We start from the raw sequence: 22,252 nt of genomic DNA on the forward strand, positions 1-22,252 counted from the left end.
CTGGAGCCGCCGCTTTGCATGTGCAGGTGATGAATGGCCAGTGCATCGCAGAATAGGCCTGAGATGGAAGCTTCGTCACCCTCATCTGCATAGCACACTTTATTTACTTTTTTTTTTCATTTATTCGTTTACTTTTGAGCGCTTGCTCTCTGTGATACATCTCGTGTCTGTAGATGGTGACTGAGGAGGACCTTTGCACCTTACAGCTCCCCCTCCCCACACTTCAATAAGACGAAGCATCATTAAATGCCTAAATGAAAACGTGAAGTTTGCACAGGGGTTTCTTAGAGGAAAAAAAAAACAAAAACGTTTGGACGGCTCATACTGTAAATCATACTGTAAATCATTCGTGTTTGTTTACCACTTTGAATATTTCAGTGAGGACTTACACAGGGCATCAGAAAAGGTTGATGCTGACTTTTTATTGAGCGGCGATTCAACCCGTAGGGCATCAGAGAGCGTCGGTGGTGGGAGGTAGGCCAGCACTCGTTTGACTGAATCCTTGTGAATTGTTTTTTATGGGATAGAGTAGGGTTTGCAAGGTGGAGGCTGAGTTTCCACAGTGAAACTCTTCTCTTCACTCTTCTCTGTTGCTGGGGCGGCAGATGGTGGGTGTCAAGACAACGGCAGCAATAGCCAAACAAAGACATCCTTTGTGTGTATGTGTGTGTGTGTGTGTGTGTGTGTGTGTGTGTGCATACTTTCTGAGAGGTGTAGAAGTTCGCTAGCTTTGAGTAGGAGGCAACAGCATCTATAATAACGGTTGAACGGTGCATTGTGTAAATTCCTAAGCTGTACTCTCACTCAATCTCCAGAAAGTCCATTGTTTTATGTGATTTCAGGCAGCTGACACCACACTGAACCTCTGAGGAAAGACTGAGAAATTTACTCCTGGGTGAGAAAAAGTAGGTTTCAATTCTGTCAACCAGAGAAGATGACAGACGTCACATTTTCAGCTCAACTTTCTCTACCCACAGAGTGTGAACTTCCACTTTTTTTTTACAGTCTTTCCATTTCCATCAACAGCTATGGTTCTTTGAGCCTAATAAGTCAGTCTTTGATAGGATCGCTGAATATTAGATTAGTACCATAGCGGTTTATTTTGCTCCTCTGGAGTGTGACCTTAGCTGCCCTTCACAGAGGCGCGAGGATAATGAGAGTGGTAGCTGGCCGACAGACAGGCCTGACATCCCAGCTACGCCCTTCACTCAGCTGGCTGAGGAAAAACGTCAATACGGAGGCCTTATGTTTTATGGATTATCTGCTTTAGCAAAACTATAGTGAGAGAAATACAACTCTCGCTTGTCATGTTGCTTCAGTTCCTTTTAATGTGTGAGACCACTCACCAAAACAACAAGTTAAAATTAGAGGCTTTGTTTGTTTGTTTCTTTTCAATTCTCACCCTTTTCCCATCTCTCTCCTCAGTCTTTGCATCCTCCGATCACTCAGGTTTGGGCATGGTGACCTGGTGTTCTTTGATTTACCAAACTTTTGCTGCTTTATTTTGAAGAGCCATGGTTATAGGATTTCGACCTGTGTTCAAATTTACATTTGGCATCCCTCTTTACTAGCAGGGTGTAGAGCATGCATCATAAACACTCCTATTCTGTATGTCTTTTGAATATTTACTTTTATTTCTGGGGAATCAATTATTTATTTTGATCTCTTTCTCTTCTCTCTTATTTGGTCATTCTCTTTTTCATACATTTAATTTGTTCTCAGAGGACAGGCAGATAGAGTGTACAATAAACAGACTGAATAAATCATGTTTTGCCTTTTTTTTTTTTTTTTTTTGCTTTCTTTTGTGTGTGTGCGTGTGTGTGTCTGTGTGTCTGTGTGTGTGTGTGGGTGGGGTTATTGGGGATACTGTTGGTTTTTATTCCCAAGAGGCACGGGGAAAGGCTTGCTGTTGTAAACGGACCCAAGTGCAGCCCTGTTATCCTCAGTTTAATCTGCCCACTGGGGGCCAGAAAGAGGTCGGGGAGGGGGGGGTTCATCGTGGCTTCTGGTCCCTGAAGGAGCACAGAGGGTGCAGAAGTGGCGATGGAGGTGAGGGGGGCGCCTTGATTCTTTCCCCTCAATTAGACTCTTTAACAGGATATTAGGCCCCGCTGGTGTGTTTTCCTGCTATAATGAAGCTAGCTTTAACGCCATTGGTCAGCTGGAAGAAAACCTGTTATGGTTACACTGGCTGATTAGAAATACAGTGCGAACATCAGTGATTTCTTTACCTGCATCCTGTGATGATTCAAGTCCAAAAGTGTTTCCACTCTGCCAGGAATATTATTCTTGCAGAAACAGATTTTTGAAACCTTAAATGTATCAGTATGCACCATGTTGTAACCCTCAGTCAATACAGTTACAATACAACTTACACAGGTCATCAGTCAATAATGTTTTACCTACTTGGCAAATACAGTATTATCATCTTGCTGACAAAATTATATTCAGGGATGTAAAGCAATTTTGCTGTGTGCTAGATTTAGTGGCAGCGGAGCTTCATAATATTGAAAGTATAAAGAACACAAATGGGTTCTTTTTTTTATTTTATTTTATTATTTTTCACTCCCCACCCTTCACCTCTTCTCCCAGCGTACAACACACACACCTGAAGAGACCTTAAAAACATAAGGAAACCTGCATTACAAATTACTGCACATCATAGAAATTGTGCAGCAAGCTTTTTAAAATACCAACGCTGCCAGTGAGGCGCTTTGTAATTTATCCCTTCACGGCTGTTAGCTGCGCAGTGCAACAGTGATTTATTTGGTTTAAGAGAAGTTTTGTTTAGAGAGATAATGAGCAGGACTTCTCTTTAATGATTTAACACGGCGCAGTGGAAAGGAGAGAGGGGGAAAAAAAAAAAAAAAAAAAAAGCACATATATTTTTCATATCTTTAACTGCACTGCAGAGAGGAAGGGAAGGAAGGAAGGAGAGAGAGAGATGCATTAGCAGGAGAAGCTAACAGCCTTTAACAACTGGCATTTTTGATTCATTTTGTTGTGCTGTGTAAAATGAGACTTTTTCACCTCCTCGTAACACAGCAGTATTTTAGTTGTTATGTATTTCATTTAAAATATTTCTAAGGACATGTTCGGTCTTGATAGAGAAAAGTGTTTCTTCCTCCTTTTTTTTTTTTTTTTTTTATAAATCTATAAAAGTGAATCATATTTGTGCTGATTCCACACAACGCGCCACCCTTTATGAGCCTGTTTTTGAAAAGTGCTACAACCACCAGTGTAACTTTCTGTACCTTGTTCTATATACACACCTCTCCTTTCATCTTGACACCAAATACAGCATTATTCTTTCTTGTTCAGCATTTTCCAGTTTCTCCCCTCACTTAGGATTTAATTCCCAAATTAAAGCAGTTAATTAGAAAATATAATGAAGCTGGGTAGCATAATACGCAAACAGTGCTATGACGCTCAGAGCTGGGGGCTCCGTTACACTCAAACTGCCATCGGTGCATAACGATGATGATATCAATAATAGATTACTTCATCAATTGCTGTTCTCTTGAAGATGGAAATGCGCTGTTGGGAAGGGACTGAATTTTTATTTTACATTATTATGATTTTTTTTTTTTTTTTCCCTTCCTCCCTCCCTTCCTGTAGTTTGAAAATGTCTGTTTCATCTCACATTAGGGTGTGCTCTGCATAAGTGCAGGTGGAACTTGCTCTCCCTCTAAATGATCCTTTAATGGAACAGTGTGCACTGGAGCTGGGAACTCTATGGGGCGCTGCCACTGTCGATGAGAACTTTGCCTCAATCAATCCGTCAAGCCCCATCACCTGCCTCAGCAGATGATCCAAAAACCCCTTTGGAGAGGCAAAGTGAGCTTTTTATGTACCTCCTCTAGAGGACACACACACAGAGAGGCGCGCGTGCACGGGCGGCGGCGTCGTAAGTGAGAGGTGTCTGTTCCACTGAGAGGCTTGACGTTGATCAGTCGTCAGAGAAACACTTTGGCTCCCTTTTAGTTTTATCAAGATCATCTTAGAATAGATCAAATGCTTGCTTTGCTCTGGCACGGGCAAAAAAACAAAATCACTTTTTATTTATTTATTTATTAAACCCAATATCTGTTACATTATGGGATGTTTCCATAAGCAGATCTCATAGAAGCCCAAACAGTATTGATGTGAAGTCACCTCTTGCTTCCGTTTAACAAAATGACAGCACCACCAACTGCAAATGCCACTGCTTCTCTCCGCAGTTCACATTACCCCCAGCTTATCTGTGTACTTCATCATGATGTTTCATATTCCCTTATTTCTCTTCTTTCCCTCCTTTTCCCCGTGCCTTTTCTTTCTCCGTCTTTCTATCGCCATGCAAATTTGACTCTGCATTTAGTTCTGCTGTAGGCCCTCGTGTAAAACATCCATTAATCTCAGTCTGTAAACTCAGCAGAATCTCTCCTTCTCTGGTCCTTATTCTTGATTTCTGCTTGTCTGTCTCTCCGTCAGGGAAGCAGTCACTCCGTCTGTCAATAAATGTGTTATCTTCCGACTTCTTGTTCCTGTCTGTTTATCTGTCTGTCTGACATGTCGGCAGCTGTCTCAGCGCTCCAGGGTTGCTGTCAGCCAAGTGTTGGTTTCTGTTCTTCTGTCAGTTCACCTGCCTGTCAAAGCTTCTCAGATTAGACATGTCAACTTACCTCCAGGTTTCTACTTATGCAGGATGGGTTTATAAAAAATAAAAATAAACAAGGGAGAAACACATTATGTTTACTCAGAAGAGGGAATTAGTTGCAGCAAATTTTCTTTCTCGTGATGTGAATCTCTCTCTTGATAGCAAATATAGCACCACATTGTCCTGTCGCTTTTTTGCTTACTTAACTCTGTTTGGGTTCAATTAAAGATGGCACAACCTATGTGGAAGAAGAAGATGAGCATATAGGTTACCTACTAGTGTATAAAGGAGGTGTAGCAGAAAGTGGAATAAGTATTGTTGAGATGAATGTTAGGAGCAACAGAAGATGAAAGTGAAGGAAGATGAAGGAATCAGAGGAGGCAGAGGGAGGAGTATGCATAGGGGAGCTACCTGCTGCTGATGGCAGTCGGAGTCAGTGAGGGATGGAGGGCGATCCAGCTGTGACATTAAAGCAGCAGGTGGAGGCCATCATTAGGACTGGCACAGGAGGTTGGAAGAGTCCGCACGCGCTCATTTCTTTGGGACCCAGCAGACCACTGCAGAGAGCGCGCGTGAATGTGTTTGTGTCTCCTCCAAAAGAGCTGAAGCATAGGCCCATAACTTCCGAGCTCATCCCCACCTCCCCTTTCATCTTTCCCCCGTGGAACCCTTTTTCTTCCCCAGGTTTCACCCGGTAAAGGTTGAGTGGCTCCTGCATCTGGTAACTCTCTTGTAATGGCTTTTAAGTTACCTTTTAACCAATTACAATAGAAGTTTGTTCGACTTCAGCTTCATTTTTCACCTCATAGCTTTTCCCATGTTGTGTTCATGTTCTGCTGGTGCACAGCAGGCAGCGAGCTGGATGTTTAATCGATTTCAAAGGACAGGTGATAAGATACTGTGCCAACTGGTCCCTAACCTTAGTCTCCTACAGCCACATTTAGAATAATATAAATGATAAAAAGCTGAAATCTGTTTATTGTCTGATTGAAGCTTCTGGCTGTTTTTGTAGAAATCAGAAGTTGTTTCTGATAAAAGTGTATCAGACAGTGTAAAATGCTTTCTACCACACAAGTTCGCAGTGCTAGAAAAGTGCAATGTAAAATTCATCTGGTAGGACTTTTTAAGGCAAGTACAGTAAGAGAGATGTCAGAATCAAGCGAAAGGCTACAGTACATTTGTCCCCTTGTACCTTTAAAAGTTGACATTAAAACCTGAAGGTACCAGGAAGCAACTGAAGAAGAAGTTGGTAAAGTACGTTGTGCTCCATCCCAGCACGCCTTGTAGACAGCTCTCAAGAGAGGTTTCGTGATTTTGGGGGGTGGCGAGCTACAGTAACAGTGTTAATCCAAACCGTTTCTTAGATCTCCCATGCCTTCAGGACCTGTAGACGGGCCCTATCCAGGAACACCATTAGGCAAATGAAGTTGTTTGTATCAAATATTGACATGTTATCTCTTCATCGTCAGGCAGCGGGGAGGGAAGAGAGAAAGATTGTAACTGTGGGTAATTGAGCCGTGTCTCCCCTGCTTATCGGTAAAGCGCCGGCACGTCACGGACCTAACGAGCTGTGGCGCGCCGATTAGTCTGAAGGGAAAGTCGAACGTGAAACACCAGAGTCTCTGTCTTTCTTTTTCTTCTTCTTTTTTTATATCTGCAATGGATATTATGAGCCTCCCTGGAGGGCAGAGGCACAGCCTTATTAGTTCAATTCATGGGGGGGAAGAGAATTGATATGGATGAATGGCATGTTAGAGTATCCTTTTGTTACAGTAACCATCAAGGCTGATGGTTCGGGCTGATGATGCAGCCCAAGGCAGCAGGGCGACAAGCTGAGGCCTTGACCTGGATGGCAGAAGACGCACACACACCAAGGGCAGGAGGCTGATTACACACTGCTTTAAACAAATGGGTTTGCCCTTTTAACATTTAGATATGGGATCTGTCTTTGTGTTGGTTGTGTATATACATGAGAGAGGGTACTTGTAGATGTTAGTTCTTGTGAATAAGAATCGTCATTCACCTGACACATACACACAGTTTTGTGTGTGTGTGTGTGTGTGTGTGTGTGTGTGTGTGTGTGTGTGTGGGTATGCTTTCTGCATTTAATGTCGACATTATCACTAATAATAGTTTATGTGTATTAGTTATACACATGGTAAATTGTTAATTGTAAACGTCTTGGCATTGCCTTTTGTGTGCAAAGTGGGTATTTCTATTCTTCCATTTGTATATGGTTATTTGTGCATGTGAAGTGATTATTACCCCCGTGTGTGTGTGTGTGTGTGTTCTGCGCCAGGTGCCTCCACAGGGCATTACCCATCTTCCACTTGTGTCACTCTGAGAATAATCCAGTAAAAAATGGGCAAGATGAGAATCTCACAACATGCCAGTTTGATTTGTACCCCTTACTATCAAAGAATGCTAATTAAAATCATATTTTGCATATGTCTTGTCTTTCATGCGCATATGCAAATTGCCCCTGTTGCCTTTCAGCACTCTGTAATTAGGTTTATGAAGGACAGCTGTAATACATAATTAACAGAAATGTTTGCAAGCTCTTTTTTCTCCACGTCTAAACACGACGACTTAAACAAGCATGCATGAAGTGTTCCAAGGCTGCGCTTTTCTCTCACATATATTGATTAATTCTTTTACCCCCCCACCCTCTCAAAAATATCTTAATTATGCTTTTTGTTTATTTATAGATGATGCAGTCAGTCAGAGGCACTTCCAGTGGGCCAGAGAAGCTCAGCATTTTGATCTTGCCATTTTCCCTGATTGGAGTGTACAAGATTTAGTCATATGCTTGCTCCTAGTTTAACTTCAAGGCAGCATTCTGGATGGGTGGATGGATTGAGTTAGAGAGGATTGAGAAAATGTAGAGTGATGATAACGAGGCGAAACAGTGGAACATGTTTGAATATTTATATGGTGATGTTAGTTAGCGTCGCCCTCAGGGGCCTCGGTGACGGACGGGAATCTGGGACCGTGATGGGATGGAGGACACTGCCGTGTGTGTGTGTGTGTGTCCAGACATTGAGGGGGGTTTGGGTAGAGAGGAGCAATAGCTGACAAAGCGACATAAATGGTGAAATAATTATCCTTTTTTTTATGATAGACTGACTCTTCAAGTTAGAAGTAAAGCTTCAGAAAGGCGTAGATGGGCCTGCCGGAGAGAAAATAGTATAATGATCTAGTAGGGAGAAGGAAAACGTCCAGAAAAGAAGAAATGGGAGGAGCGGCACAGACGGGGACCCGTGTGTGTGTGTGTGTATGTGTGTGTGTGCAGTGACAGTGCCAACCACATGGCTGTCGGTTCAACTCCCTGGGCCTCTTTCATGTAGCTCCATCCTCTGCTCTCAGATGTGGTCATTGTCTCTCAGTTGCACAATAATGGGAAGTGATGGGTGCTAAATGAAAAGGCCAGGGGATGAAAACACTGGTGAAGCAGCTTGGATGTCAGAGTAGTTAGTCCTGTCATCTGTTCATTATGTTTTCATATGCTGTTTAGGAGACACGCTAAACTCAGGGTCCTCGACAAAGTCAGGATATTGTGGTCACTGTCTAGCAATGACATCCCTGTGTCTTTGCCTGCGTGTGCATGCAGCGGCATGAACAGTACTGTAAATACATATGCATGGGAGTTGTCGCACTTTCACGTATCTACATATTTGTCTGACACATCGATATACAACATGTGGCACTCATTGCCTACATTCTCACAAAAAGGTGCTAGTTAAACAAACAGACATACTCATACTTTATAATCTGCCCGTGGTGCAAAGTTTTTGTATGAATTGTGTCTGTTGTGCTTGTCTGTCACTGATTAACAGAAAACCAAAAACATGTTTATGACAGCTTATATTTGCTGTACCAGAAACTCTGTGTCAGATGGGGTTTTCCCTGGGAAAAGTTTACAAATGTGAGAAGGATGGGTCTTGAGTTCTCATGCAATTGTTGGAAAGTGTCTAACATGGGTAGAAAACAGGACACGCAACAGACAGTCACTCAGATGAAACACATCTTTCAGGAAGCAGAAAAAACACATATTGTCTGTTCCGCAGCTCAAAGATGGAAACAATGACAAATGAAAAATGTGTTTTTATCCAGTTTATCCATCAAGTTTTACTTTATGTTGTCAATTTTTTTTTCAATCAATATGACCGCAGAGATTTATACCAGTGTCATTCTTGTTCTTTAGAAAAGTTGTCTGGTCGATGTATATGAAGACAACTTTGTCCATTGCTGGCATAGCATGCATTAAACTCCTGACTAACCCATGTCTGTTCTCTGTGTTTTTTTTTAGCTGGGCCTTTGTGATGAAGAAACATCTCAGCACTCACCTACTGGGAAAACATGGGGTTGGACAGCGTAAAGAGAGGTAACTCACTTTCATCCAGTCACTTTACATCATCTCTTGTTGGTGTAAAATGAGAAGAAATGTTAAAACAATTTTTTATTCAGTTACAAAAAGGGTAAAATACAAATAAAAGGAATCCGATTCAAATATGTTGCCATATCCTGAACAGAAAACCTGATCACACAAGCTGAACATGTTTTATTCTTGGTGTTGACTTGCGTCATACCCCACGATTAAGAAGGTGTTATTGTTGGATGTCTGCTGCTAATGGAGGTTGATGTCATACTCAAATGTATCAGATCTGTATTATGTATTAATTCTGCATAGTATGGCTGGCAGTAAACGTATAGGATTGCTGAAATCTCTCAGTCCGCAGGCACCTTTAGCTTATTTTCAGGAGGTAGTGAGAGATACAGCAGGCAATTAATTCTAAAATTTGGAACATGGCTCATTCAACCTCGATGGAGGTCTGCAAGCTTTTAAAGCAAAAAGTCCCCACTCGTTAAATTTCAAGTTAAATATACCTCGAGATCCTCCAGTTCCCTAATGAGTTAAATGGCTTTCACTCATTCTGTCTGTTTTGGTCTCTTGCTTACATCCCTTTTTTTACTGTCAAACTTTATCTGGCTCCTTCCCTCATCTTACTCTCTGCTCTCCCTCTTGAATTAAGGATGAATGATGTTTCTTTTACCAGTTTTGTCTGTGTCTGTAAGTGTGTGTTTCTGTGTATGTGTAATGTCTCCCGCTTGGCCCTGTCTATCAGAAGCAGAGCCCTGCTGTCAGTGAGTATGTGTGTGTATGTGTGCAAAAAAGAAAGATGAGGGGATGAAGTTGTGAAGCCCCCCCTTCCTCCTACCCTGACAAGCCAAAATGAGACGTTAAACACCTCTCAATCTGTCAAGCGAGCTGCTAAAATAGAAACAGACCCGCTTTTTCATTACTCCACAACCAAATTGATACTTTTGACAACGTGTGGTATTAGATATGACAAGTGGCTTCAGATATGGAAGTAAGCAGCCCGACCAGATGCCTCTCCATCTCTCAGACATTATCAACTAAATTCCTACTGTCAGCTGTTCATCTAGATTAGATGGAAACAAATTCTCATATCCTTGACTGTTTCAAGTCTGTATTTCATCCAAATTGTTATTATTGTAACATGTATTTAGTCATACATAGCTGACATAGCACACCACATAATTGATAAGCAACATTGTACTTAGTACTCAGTTACTTACCTTACTCACCTGTTCAGTGCAACTACGTACATGCCCAGTTATAAAGTAAAGAGCAAAATCAAAACAAGAGAGAGAGAATACAAGAAAGAATCATTCTAATTGATGTAGCCTCTTTTGCCTTTCTAAAGATGAATGGTTCAAACATAATTTTGTTTTCTCTCCTGTTAACTGTGGTTAAAATGTTTATGTAACTCCCCGTCTCTAAAAACTCCGAAGTCACAACAGACATCAATTAAGACAGTATAAAAGAAAGAGGTCATTGTAATTTCTTAATAAAGAAATAAAGAAAAATGCCAGGCCAGCCGCCATAACCTCAGAGGCTGGGGGGGCATTATAGACAAATCCAAACTGAAGAGGGGTGTAAACAAGACTTCATTACTATCTTGTCATACTGAAACGTAGAAACACTGCTGTGCATGAAAACAAATTTACTGTTTAATGCAATTTCAAGAAATATGTCTAAGAGCTCAGGTAAGATTGAATTTTGAAAGAAACATGGATGACCTACACTATATACTGTGGAACAACTATTGTCACTTTACTGTTTTGAGACTGAATAACTTTCACACAGGCCACCTCTGACTGTAAAACGGGATGATTACGGACCATGATCCGCTTAAAAGTGTTTTAGCAGTTTAATGCAAATGCAGACTATGTGGAAGCAAGTGGGATTCTTGCTAATTTGGAAACACAGCTCATTTGAGAAGTGTTGTTTCAGTCTGCGCCAGGAAAAAGGCCAGTTTTAGTTTTATCCATTTAGCATTTCCATTTAATTGACTCGCCAGTTAAAAAGTCATGTAACTGCATCACACTTTTGCACGCAAAGACTTTTTGTGTTCATTGCTTTTCTAATAGAATGTGGCAGTGCAACCAAGGTCATAGATGACACACACATTTACACACGGGGATACTGGGCATGAATGGATCTGTGTGTTTCCTGATAGTTTTTTGGCTTAGTGTGTGTTTTTGCCAAAAACAACTCGCGTCTCTCTGCTCAGCTTTTAAGCGTTATGCCACACAGCATCATTACCTCTCTCTTACATGCACACACATGCACATAGTACTCTATGCTAAGTTACCTCACTTTATTACACACATATGTCGACTTACATCCACTAACGTTCATGCACAAGTGTGTAAAGTTTACATTTAAGATCAAAAGATCATTCTTTAATCCATCGTTATGTCTCATTTATGGACATTTAAACAAGTGCATCATGCAGACACATACTCTTTGCATGCACACTTAAAGGGAGGACAGCCACAAGGTTTGTTCTATTTAAACCTGTAAAACACGGTGTCATCATTTTTCTGACAGTCCTGCAGACAGAAATTATCTCATCATTAATTAACCATCATATTTCCAACACAGTGCAGCTTAATTAGCACAAGGTCATTGGGGAGGGCTTATTAAGTGGAACAAATTTGGGCAAGTGTAAGAGATGAGGCAGAGGACGCAGGGCGGAGTAGGAGAAACTAGGAGAGTGTAAGAAAGACGTGGGGTGACAAAGAGATAGGCAGAGAGGATGGGGGTCGGGGTAAAAGAAAGGAAGGAAGGAGGAAAGAAGTGGAGAAAGAGTTGAAGTGTGTGCCTACGTGTATATGAGTGTTTTGGTCCAACGTGACAGTGTTGGCTCAGTGATTGATAACTGCACCAGCTTTGAAAGCCCAAACCTGGAGACTAGGACGGAAGCTGAGGGAGAAAGAGAGACAGGGAGCGGGAGAGGATGGGGAGACTGTGTGTGTGTGTGTGTGTGTGTGTGTGTGTGTAGCTGGGGGTATCTGAACCAGCAACTGGGGACCAGTCAGGGGGGGTGGGTTGAGAAGCAATGGAGGCTGTTAGGGGGAGCCAATTGCAAACATATGCTGGCTGGCAGGCGGTGGAGAGATGGATTGCAGTGGGACAGTGTCAGAGAGGCAGTTTCATCACCATCTCTACGGCCTTGTTCACCTGGTATTTTTAGAACACTGGGGAGATCTGTTAGTTAAAGGAACAGAGGAGGAGGAGCAGGAGGAGGACCTGACTAGGTGCTGGCAACGCCAGGATCCACTTAGGCAAATTTGTATACTTTAGTTAGTTGACTTACACTGGGCAGCACTTAGTAGGCACCGTTGTAGCAATACCAACTGCCTCGGTCAAACATATAATATATATCTGAAATATCTTAAAACACAAAACCCAAAGTAAAACAAAAGCTGAGACTATACAATAAACACTACTGCGTTTGAGAAAATTCTACTAGCCAGCCTACGCTCACAGCAGCTAGTGAAGCCGAATGCACTTCCCTATGATCCCAGACCTGCAGATATTCTTGTCCACTTTCAGCTTACCACGCATATTTTAGTTTGGAAGGAAAACCCACAAAAACAGAGAAAGACTATGTTGAAAACATCTCATTTATTTAAACGTGAAAAATGTATTTTTCTCTACTTCAATGATTTATTCTATAAATATACTTCAGTAACAGTCTCTCATGACGATCAGTTCCCGCTAATGAGTGTAGTGGACAGTGATGGCCAACACTGGTGTGACCTGACTTGGAAATAAAAAAAGGCTAATATTAGCCTCATATATTGTTCTAACCCCAGTGGAAAAAAGGAGAAAGAGAGGGATGGGAGGGGAGGATGGGTGAGATGACAGACTCCAACTATCTGACAGGTTCTGGGTGAGAGAGAGAGAGAGGTGAACTGTTATAAAGTGACACAACTGGGTCTTCGTCTCAGTCACACCACCACTCCTCACTGCAGGCACTGAGTAGAGATGAGGGCTTTTTGTCCTTTTGTCTGCCTGCATGCGAATGCCTTGTCATGTATGTATACTTATGAGGACCACATGTCCTCACAAGTTTACGCCGTGTCTGGGTCTAATGGCTTGCAGTGGTCTGAAAATTATTGTAACGTTTGGCATTACAGCTCAGAATCATAATAAATAGTTTCTTCTTCACCCACATGTAATAATACTGAGTTGAATTATTCCAGTGCATTTTCATCTGAACACGTGATCCCCCTTATCGAGTTAATGGATACACTGTTCTTTGCCAGCCCGGTGTGGAAGACGGCTATAAAATCTCCAGGATCTGTGAAATTATTCCCTCAAGTTTTGTGGGAATAATTTGTGTATGTTACAACTTGATGAGTGTTAATCATCGATGCCTCTCTTTCACAGGAGAACAATAGAGATATCTTGACTGCAAAACAAACTGAGGATACAGCCATTGCTTTAGAGTCTGTGCTGTTTACTAGTATATGTGCCTCACTGGAGTCACATGGAATACATTTTTATATGACTGAAACATACATCTCCCATGAATTCATGTGTACACACATGTGCATGTGTGTAATTCTAAATTTAATTCTGAAGCATCTTAAAATATTTCACATATTTCACCATATATACATATTTAATTTCAATTTCACTACTTTATCTTTGCTTTCATTCTAGTTTACCATTATAGCCACGGTGTGTGTCCCTGTGTGTTGTTTGTTCCCTGCTCTTACGAAGAGTCTGCAGACACCTAAACCAACACTTTAGTAACAAGGAACTGGCTTGAGAACGTGACTGACAGCGCTGACCTTGCCTCAATTGCTTGTAATTAGTTCTTTAAAAACAGGGCGCCAAAAGACAACTGACCTGTCTCACATACCTGTTTTTATAGGTAATTGTTAAAATGCCTGCCATTTTCACGCTTGTAATAATAAACTCCTTGAACTAATACACTCATCTTTCTTGAAACAGGAGTGCTGACAACCCAGAAGAAAGATATATTTGTTTAAGTAGTGTGGGAGGTGAGGGGGGGGGGGGCATGATACAGGCAGCTAGAGAGAATGTTTTCTATGTTTTCGAGGTCTGTAATTACTAAAATCTGCTCACAGCTTTGCTCAAGTGTAGTTGCTATTTCTCCCCCCCCCCCCCAACAGTGTTACTGTATGTCTGAGTCAAGTAAGTAGTGAGTGCTAAAATCCTTCCGAAGAAAACCGAAAACCAGGTGAAAAGGCATGAAAACAGATCCAGAAATAGCTAGCATGATGCATGCAGCGCAGGTGTGATGACTCATAAAATGAAGACAGGGATATTCAGAGCAGAGCCGAGTGTAGAGGCTGGGCGCGTTTTGAAAGGAGATACTAGTTTTGGATAGAAACTGACACTGGTAAATACACGTCGTTTGTGTACATGTTTTGTATCTTTATTTGTGTCTTATTAAGTTCTGTATTATATAGGCATCAAATGGGAAATCGCAGTACTGCATCATATACTGAGTAAAACAAAATTGGCCTGTTAAATTAGCAAACCAGTATCCTAGTTACATAATCCGCTGCATATTTCTGTATCTGCACATGACAGAATTGATACATTGCTGTGGTTGCACACAACGCTGTGCCAGGGGCTGAGCTCGGCTAAGCAGGCATCTGGCTCTGCAGTGCCGGGCTTTGGGCTTGCGGCCGTGTCCCAGCATGCCGTGCAGTGCGGCCATATTGCCCCAGCACAGAGGGCCGGGACCGTCCAGCCTGGACGGGGGGAGCAGGAGCGGAAGAGCCCTGCCTAGAGCCAGCATGGTAGCAATATGGACCACACGGAGCAGGCAGGGGTCAAATCACACAAAAACCACGAGCCAGTGTGTACCCAGGGCAAGTGTGAGTGTGTGTGTGCGTGTGTGTGTGCTTGTGTGTGTGTGAGGCAGAATAAGAGAGAGCAGTGTGATGGGAGATAAAGAGTAGATAAAGACAACCTCTAATTCATTAGAATAAATCCCTTCCCTTAATTATTGATAATGAATCTGCTCTTTAATCTCACTCTTTCTGCCTTCCCTTATCTGCCTGTGTCAGCACTTTGTGTCTCTGGTTTGGTGCTGGGTGGTAAGGCCTAGTTTTCAGCCACCCAAGGGCAGCAGTCAATAACATCCCGAGCTGCTGGTACTGTGAGCAGGAATGTGATTAGCTGTACAGAAAAGTACTGCAGCACAAGAATATGAACTTTTAAGACAATGTCTGTTAAGTATTAAAAAAAAACCCATAGGTTTTTTTTTTTTGTTCACTCAAATCTCAAATAATATCAAATCAAACCTACTGTGAAAACAGAACAGACTCGCGTTATAACCGCTGACCAACATACACAAGTGATCAATGCTGTGTTGTAATGTTAGTGCAACATCAGCAGACTCATTTTGTGTGCTTGCACTCCTGAAGCTCCATTTCCCAGAGGTCTGTGCAGCTCACATAGTCCCGGTGTGGTACTGGCAAAGGCCTCAGCGACCCCTAGCTCACCTTTGTGTTTGCTGGCTGCTTGTTTGAACAGGAGCCAGCGGACAGCGCCTTGCTGTTTACCCTACTCAATATTTCATGCAGAATGAACACTTGCAGAATGAGGGATTGCGTTAATATTGCTGTTAAAATTAAGCGATAATTAAAATTTGTTAGTTTAAAAGCCATCGCAGTCTATAAAAGTTTGATTACTGGAAAATTAGGTGCATTAAGTTTTTATGGGTTGGCCTGTGCTATCGCTTGGGAACGATTTTTATGCACTTGTCATGGGTATATGGTGCAGAATTGTGGGAGTGTGTGTTTGTGGGTAGGGGGAGTATGAGAGAAGCAAGCTGGGTTTCTGAAAAGCTGACACACTCTATTGCTAAAACCTCCACCCCTGTGGTCTTTCGAATCATTAGTTAATGCTCAGCACCACCACCGTCTGCTAACAGCAGTTGTGACAAAATGCCAATTATAAATCTGGGCCTGTGTCTTGGAGTTGAGAGGTCAGAGGTCACTTTTGTCTACGTTACTTCATGCTAATGTCATTTGGCCAGTGATGTCACATCAGCACTCCTGCTGTGTGCTGTTGTTGGACACTCAAACATCCAGCTCCGTGTTGCAGGGTGCAGCGGGGTCCAATTGGCTCCTATTACTAATAATAATGTCAGTTAACGGTCGACAGCTCGTCCCAGAGTTGGAAGCCACTTGTCATGTCACAGCAATGTGACCTTGACTTGTGGGCTAAATCTGCAGCAGTTGTTCATCTTCTCATAACAGCGTCTACCTCATCTGGGTAGTGCAGCTCCAACAGTCCCTCCAGCTTTTGAAGTTTTTCTTTCCTTACGAATGATGTCACCTAGTGCTGAAGCCCAAGTGACATTACTCAACCAGACAAGAACGGGGAATGTGCACAGTTCACCTTCATATTCATTTCACATCCTATGGCACAAAACCAGGCAGTTCTACAGTGACACAATTGTGCGGCTAACTGTTGACAGTGGTTGGACATTATGCACAGTGGGACTGTGGAAAAACTGGGCTGTTGCCAGCCTGTTTTTCTTCTCTATTGAAACATCAGACTGTCATGGCTGAAATGGATGTTGCCAGGCATCACTAATGAACCAATTAATCAATGAATTAGCTGAGCAGCGATTAAATTAATGTGAGCTGGACGGGCAAACGGCAGTCGTGGATATATCCTGGGGAAGGTGATTAACACACACACAGAACAGGCAGCGATCAACAAGGCCACTATTAAGTTGGACAACTTCCTGAACTTTTCTCTTTTCAGCTAAATATAGCAACACTTAATTCAGTTTATTTTTATGTGGACTAGAGAAATGTTATCATATTTTCCCATGTGGCTTCACAGCAGTGCATATGCTGCGGAACGACTGTATGTTTTCAAATACATGTGACATTGTCACTTTTATTTCTCATATTATCACTTTTATTTCTGCCACCATTTAAGATGGTATATTCTTTGGTTTATTTCATAGGTTAGATGAATTATGTAAATTACCTGTAAAATAACCTGTGACCACAGAAGTCATTAAACCTAAACAAAGAGTCTCCACAAAAAATTGATTACATGACATAAGTTGACTCATTTAGAAATATTAAGAAAGCTGTTTTAAACATTTTCTGCAGATTCACATATTAATGTTTAATGAAATAAAACAAAGTCTGATTTATACAATAAGTCAATAGAGATTTTTTTTTCCCCAGATGTTTAAATTGTCTCTAAGGCACACTTGCACACTAGAACACAGATACACACACACACACACACACATACAGTATATATACTGTATATATACACACATTTAAATTTAAATTCTAACTCACACTTTCTTATTTTGAAGGTTAAACTATTGGAAGCTCTTGACTTTAGGGGCTGTTTAGGGACCTCCAAGCAGTGTCCCCCAAATTGAGGTTCAGTTTCTGTTAAACCACACAATAATTAAGTGGAAATTGCTGAATTTAGGGGATGTATAAGTAGAATGGTTTTAGTTCAAGGTTTCATTTTCTCCACAGTCGTCCACTCATTTACATCATAGATAGTTCTGCGCTTCATCACTAAATCAACAATAACGTATTCTTTTATGAACCCATGGGACTAAATTGAACAAACTGGAGGTCTTTGAGGCCTACCATCATGTCTGTCTAATTTCCGGAGGACTTTGCGAGGATGTGTGTATTAACCGCCCAGCAACGCAGAATTCATCATAATCAGCTCTGTGTGTGCTGTTGGTCCAACACTGTAGCACATCATCCCCTGACATACAAAGTCTTCAGCCCCCCCACACTCTACTTGAGATGAGATGTTATAGAAAGGGGTGTGTGAGCGGGGGGGCTTCCTTGATTATGTGACATCCTCCGGAAGACTGCTGGAGTTGTTTCCTCCATTACTTAGAGAGGGAAAAAAGAAGCCTTTTCACTATTGAGACTGTCACTCTCAATTTGGGCTAACGGTAAGCATGCACAAGGCCTCCTGCATACACACCCTACCCCACCTGCTCTTGCCCCCACATTTCCCTCCACCCTGCACACACACGCACACACACACACACACACACACACACACACACATACCCAAACCTTCGTTCCCCCTGCAGCGGATCGCCGTGGTGACAGTTTGATTAGATCATCAATCGTGGCCGTTAACAGCGGTTTTCCTGAGCACCTGGACCGGTAGGTCACAGCTGGCTCTGAGCTACCGCTGTCCCCCTGACCCAGAGCTGTGCGTGTGTGTGTGTGTGCGCGCGTGTGTGTGTAAGTATGCGTTCAGACACAAAAATGTACATGTACTCCCAATTGTTTTTGTATGTGTAAGACCAGCTCTTTGTGCTGTATTTGTGAACTTTGAAGTGTATAGTTGTGTGTTGAATATTGTGCAAGTGGAAGTTTGTGTCTGCACACATGCGTGTCTGTGTACAAGAACAGTTGTGTCTGTGCCTTGTGTGTACTTTTTTCCCAAGTCCCCCCAGTGAAATGCAGAGCTTTATATTTGCATGTGCACCTCTGTTACGAGCTTTTTCTTAGGTGCTTTCTGACGTTAAATCACTGATTGTTTTCATTTTCTACATTGCTTGTGAGACACTGCTTTCTAGAGAATGAGGGTGCCTACAGGTGAAAATAGAAATGTTTATGCATGTTTATATTCTGCTGAAAGAATACAGTTAGATGAATAGAGTAATGCAGTAGACTTAAACAGAAACAGGTCACATCTGTATCTGTGCGTTCTCTACAAGATACTTTCCAGAATGTATTTTTCCCCTCTCTGTTTCCAGATACACAGATACAAGTGTGTAGCAGTTATGGCTGTTCATCTGTAACCTCGCACGCGCTCTTTTACTGTAGCTACGACACTGCGATCTTCACAAACACACACATGTATGAATTCACCTGCTTCCCCGCGTCGTCTTCAGCAGCTGTATCGGGTTCCTTGTCGTTCTGGTAAAGCAGTTAAATTTATGGCCTTACAATAATGGGACAAAGTGTGTGTCTCGTTGCGATTCCTCAGGTATTCCGTGATTAAATAAAAGTCCCTGGTCTTTTCATAAAGCTTGTTTATGGCAGCGTAGCACCATATGCTGCTACTGCTTCCACCCCACCCACCCATTTCTTTCCCTTTCTCTCTCTCTCTTCCTCTGTTTCATTCTCTTTCTCTTTGTCTCTCTCTCTCTCACTCTGCTTGTGTCTTCGCTTCATCCACTGCTCTACACTGCCTCTACCAGATGCAGGCTAGCCATTATTCTGCGGCGTAGCTGTGGTGCAGAAACTAAAGTTGCAAATTAACATGTAAAAGCGATTATAGAGTGATGATGATATCCATCAGCGCCGTTCTTAGGTGCTGCTTAGTAAATTGTCTGTGCTGTAATGGCACAAAAGTAACAATATGATTCTATGTAGTCAACTGTGCCGTCGGTTCACCTCTTTTCTGTTAAGTAGACGCTCACGTGTGATTTGTTTGATCCTTTTCGGTTTGTCACAGCTCTTGGTGGATTATCTCTGTTGGTCAGATCAGAGTGAAGGAAATATATTTTAATCACTGAGGCTTCACTCCATTTTTTATTCTTTTATTGTTATTATTATTTTTATTATTTATTATCATCTTGTCATGTAGTTGTTAGAGAAAATCATCCTGGCTGACACCGATGCATTATTTTATTTATTTATTTATTTATATCTTGATGCTTTTTTTATCTTATGCTTTATAATTTATGTGAGATTTCCATAAAACACCATGCTCTTAAACATTAAAAAAACAACAACAACATACAAGCTTAAGCAATATGCTTCAATAAAGTTAAAAAAGATAAAAAAAAGTCTTTTATATAAACACTCAACTATAAGTCAGACAACACAGAGAGCTTCATCCTGACACTCATTCTCATCAAGTCTGTGACGGTCCAGCTCGGTGGCTGAATCATGTTTGAATACATAAATGCAGGCAAATCAGCAAAAGTTGGGAATAGTAATCGATTCTCAAAAGCAGTGTACAGCTTTATGTTGGTGTGTGTGTGTGCGTGTGTGTGTGTGTGTTTGTGTGTCAGGGGAAAGAAAAAAAAATTCTACAAAGCAAAGTCAGAAAAGCAATTAACTTCTCCAGCCAGGACATGGCAGTAAACATGTGGGATTGTTCACTACATTGTCTTGTTTGGTTCCATCGAGGTAAAAGGCCAGTCACAGAGAGACTGAGCTTGTGTAGTATAGACTTTTGTTGTGATTATTAATGGCCATTTCACATTAACCTCACCATGCTAATATACTCGACAATAGCCCGAATCACCTGAGCAATGAGGACGATGGAGGCTGCCCTGTCCCCCCTGTCCAGCCAAGACTGTAGCAGCTACCCTACTATCCCCCCTACCCAATGACCAAGATTAATGAAACCTCCACCGTTTTTAATTAGCACGGCCACAGTCATCAATTACGTCTGCCCCACCCCAAATACAAATATTGTTATATTTGGGGGGAAAAAAAATCTTGATTTATTTCACTGTGGTGGCCGAAGGAGTGAGATGAATGGCCTCCCATCATGGTCATTTGCAGGGATGAGGAGAAGGAGAAGAGAGGGGAGAGTGGGCGGCGTGAGGAGGAGTGTATGTGCATGTGTGTGTTTTTAATGGGGGTGGGGGGGGTAATAAGATCACTAGGAGTGGGGCAGTTGTGTCGCACGTACAGTACAGTAGAGGACGTGGACAAGACCAGCCAGGCAAATCTAAGTCTACAGGGACGAACCAGTCTGGGTCTCAGTGTCCCCGTTAAGGGATCCGACTCCAACTATTCAGGAACTTAATTAGTCAGAAATAGCAATGACTTCAAATGGTATATTTAAATCTCACAGTATAGTTCAGTTTTCCACATTTCCTTTGCTCTCCTTTAACAACACATGTAGCAGCTCCAACTCAGCAGTACAATTTACACTACACGGTTCTTGTGCAGCTGTTTGATCAAGTTTCTGGGGTGTTCTGTTAAGTTGTGAGTTGTGAGTGTTTCTTCCAACATTGATTTCTCCCCTCCAAACCTTACTACAGCACACATTACGTTTTGCCAGATTCTGCCCTTCCCCCCCCCCCCCAGCACGTAGCTGCTGTCATCTTGCACCCTGTGCTGATGTTGGTGCTGCATTTGTCAATAGTTTTTATTGGATTGTAACTTTTATTTTATTTTTATGATGTCTGATCCACCTTTTTGGCTAGTGTAATACTTAGAATTAGATGTTAGTTTTTGTGAGCTGGACCAGCAGTCCCAAAGCTCCATCTCTTGATTATAACTTGATCCCAAACAAGCAGGATGTCGGAACATATTTAAGGCTGACAGTTTCCTCCAGTCAGTTTTGATGTACTGTTTACAGCAGCACTGGCAGGCAGGCCAGGGTTGTTGGCTCAATCTCTGCCACAGACACAACATCCCACATTATATCTCAGACACTAAGCTAGGGTGCTTAGTATTTGTTGGAATTAATAAAGCATTAGTAAAATACTGTGCTTCAACTTAATGTGTTTGTCCTTGTGAAAAAAAAGGAGCCTGTGCCAGATTCTTTTCTCTGTCTCTTTCACACTCAGATTCATAGGTTTTTTTTTCTCTGTTTGTCCTCTGTCCAGTACAGTTCAGTGCTAGTTAATTCAGACGGGGGTGGTAGGTAAATCCTGGCTGGTCCGGCTGGTTGTGATATGACACAGTGTAGACGGGAATAAATTGTGCAGACGCAGTGCTTGTAGTCATCCTGTAAGGCTTTTGTTTCACATCTTAAAACTTTCATATCTCTGCAGGCTGTTGCTCCAGCCATCCAGACTAGCTTTTCTTATATTAGCATTCATGTATAAATTGAGTTCTGGAGAAAAATAAACTCTCCTCCAAAGCAGTTATTCTAAAAAAGAAAAAAGAAAATGGTATAGTAGACTCGTTCATAAATGATTAGGCCCGTGTGGCTCCTTTCTGCACTTCTTCATATTCGCTAATATCTGACTAGGATGTGTCATAATAATAGAGCAAATATACACTGCATTATGGCTTGAAGATGTGCAAGGCTCCTTTCTGTGGTCTGGGAGCTTGGGTGTTTGCTCTGTGGTGAGCCACCCGCCATTTCACTTGTGCTGACCACATACATCCACACACACACACACACACGCACACACATTTTATACCCTTACTGCCACGGCCATCGCCTGCCCACTGACTCCGGAGAGAAGGGTGGGAAACATCTTGAATATTTTATGAATCTCGGGAACCCCACCTCTGTCTTCCCCACCCTGCAAACCA

The 22,252-nt window shown here is 42.0% G+C and overlaps 1 protein-coding gene across 4 annotated transcripts in view; it reads left to right on the top strand.

The window, feature by feature from the left end:
• The window catches only part of znf407 (zinc finger protein 407), a 132,966-nt gene that overhangs the window by 50,200 nt on the left and 60,514 nt on the right, over positions 1 to 22,252 (top strand). For all 4 annotated transcript variants that reach the window (XM_026372094.1, XM_026372093.1, XM_026372096.1 and 1 more), the window contains exon 5: positions 8,946 to 9,020. In XM_026372094.1, coding sequence (XP_026227879.1) covers positions 8,946 to 9,020 — 75 coding nt within the window. The remainder of the gene's footprint in view (positions 1 to 8,945; positions 9,021 to 22,252) is intronic.

This window comes from Anabas testudineus, chromosome 16, assembly GCF_900324465.2.
Source record: "Anabas testudineus chromosome 16, fAnaTes1.2, whole genome shotgun sequence".
Lineage (NCBI taxonomy): Eukaryota > Metazoa > Chordata > Actinopteri > Anabantiformes > Anabantidae > Anabas > Anabas testudineus.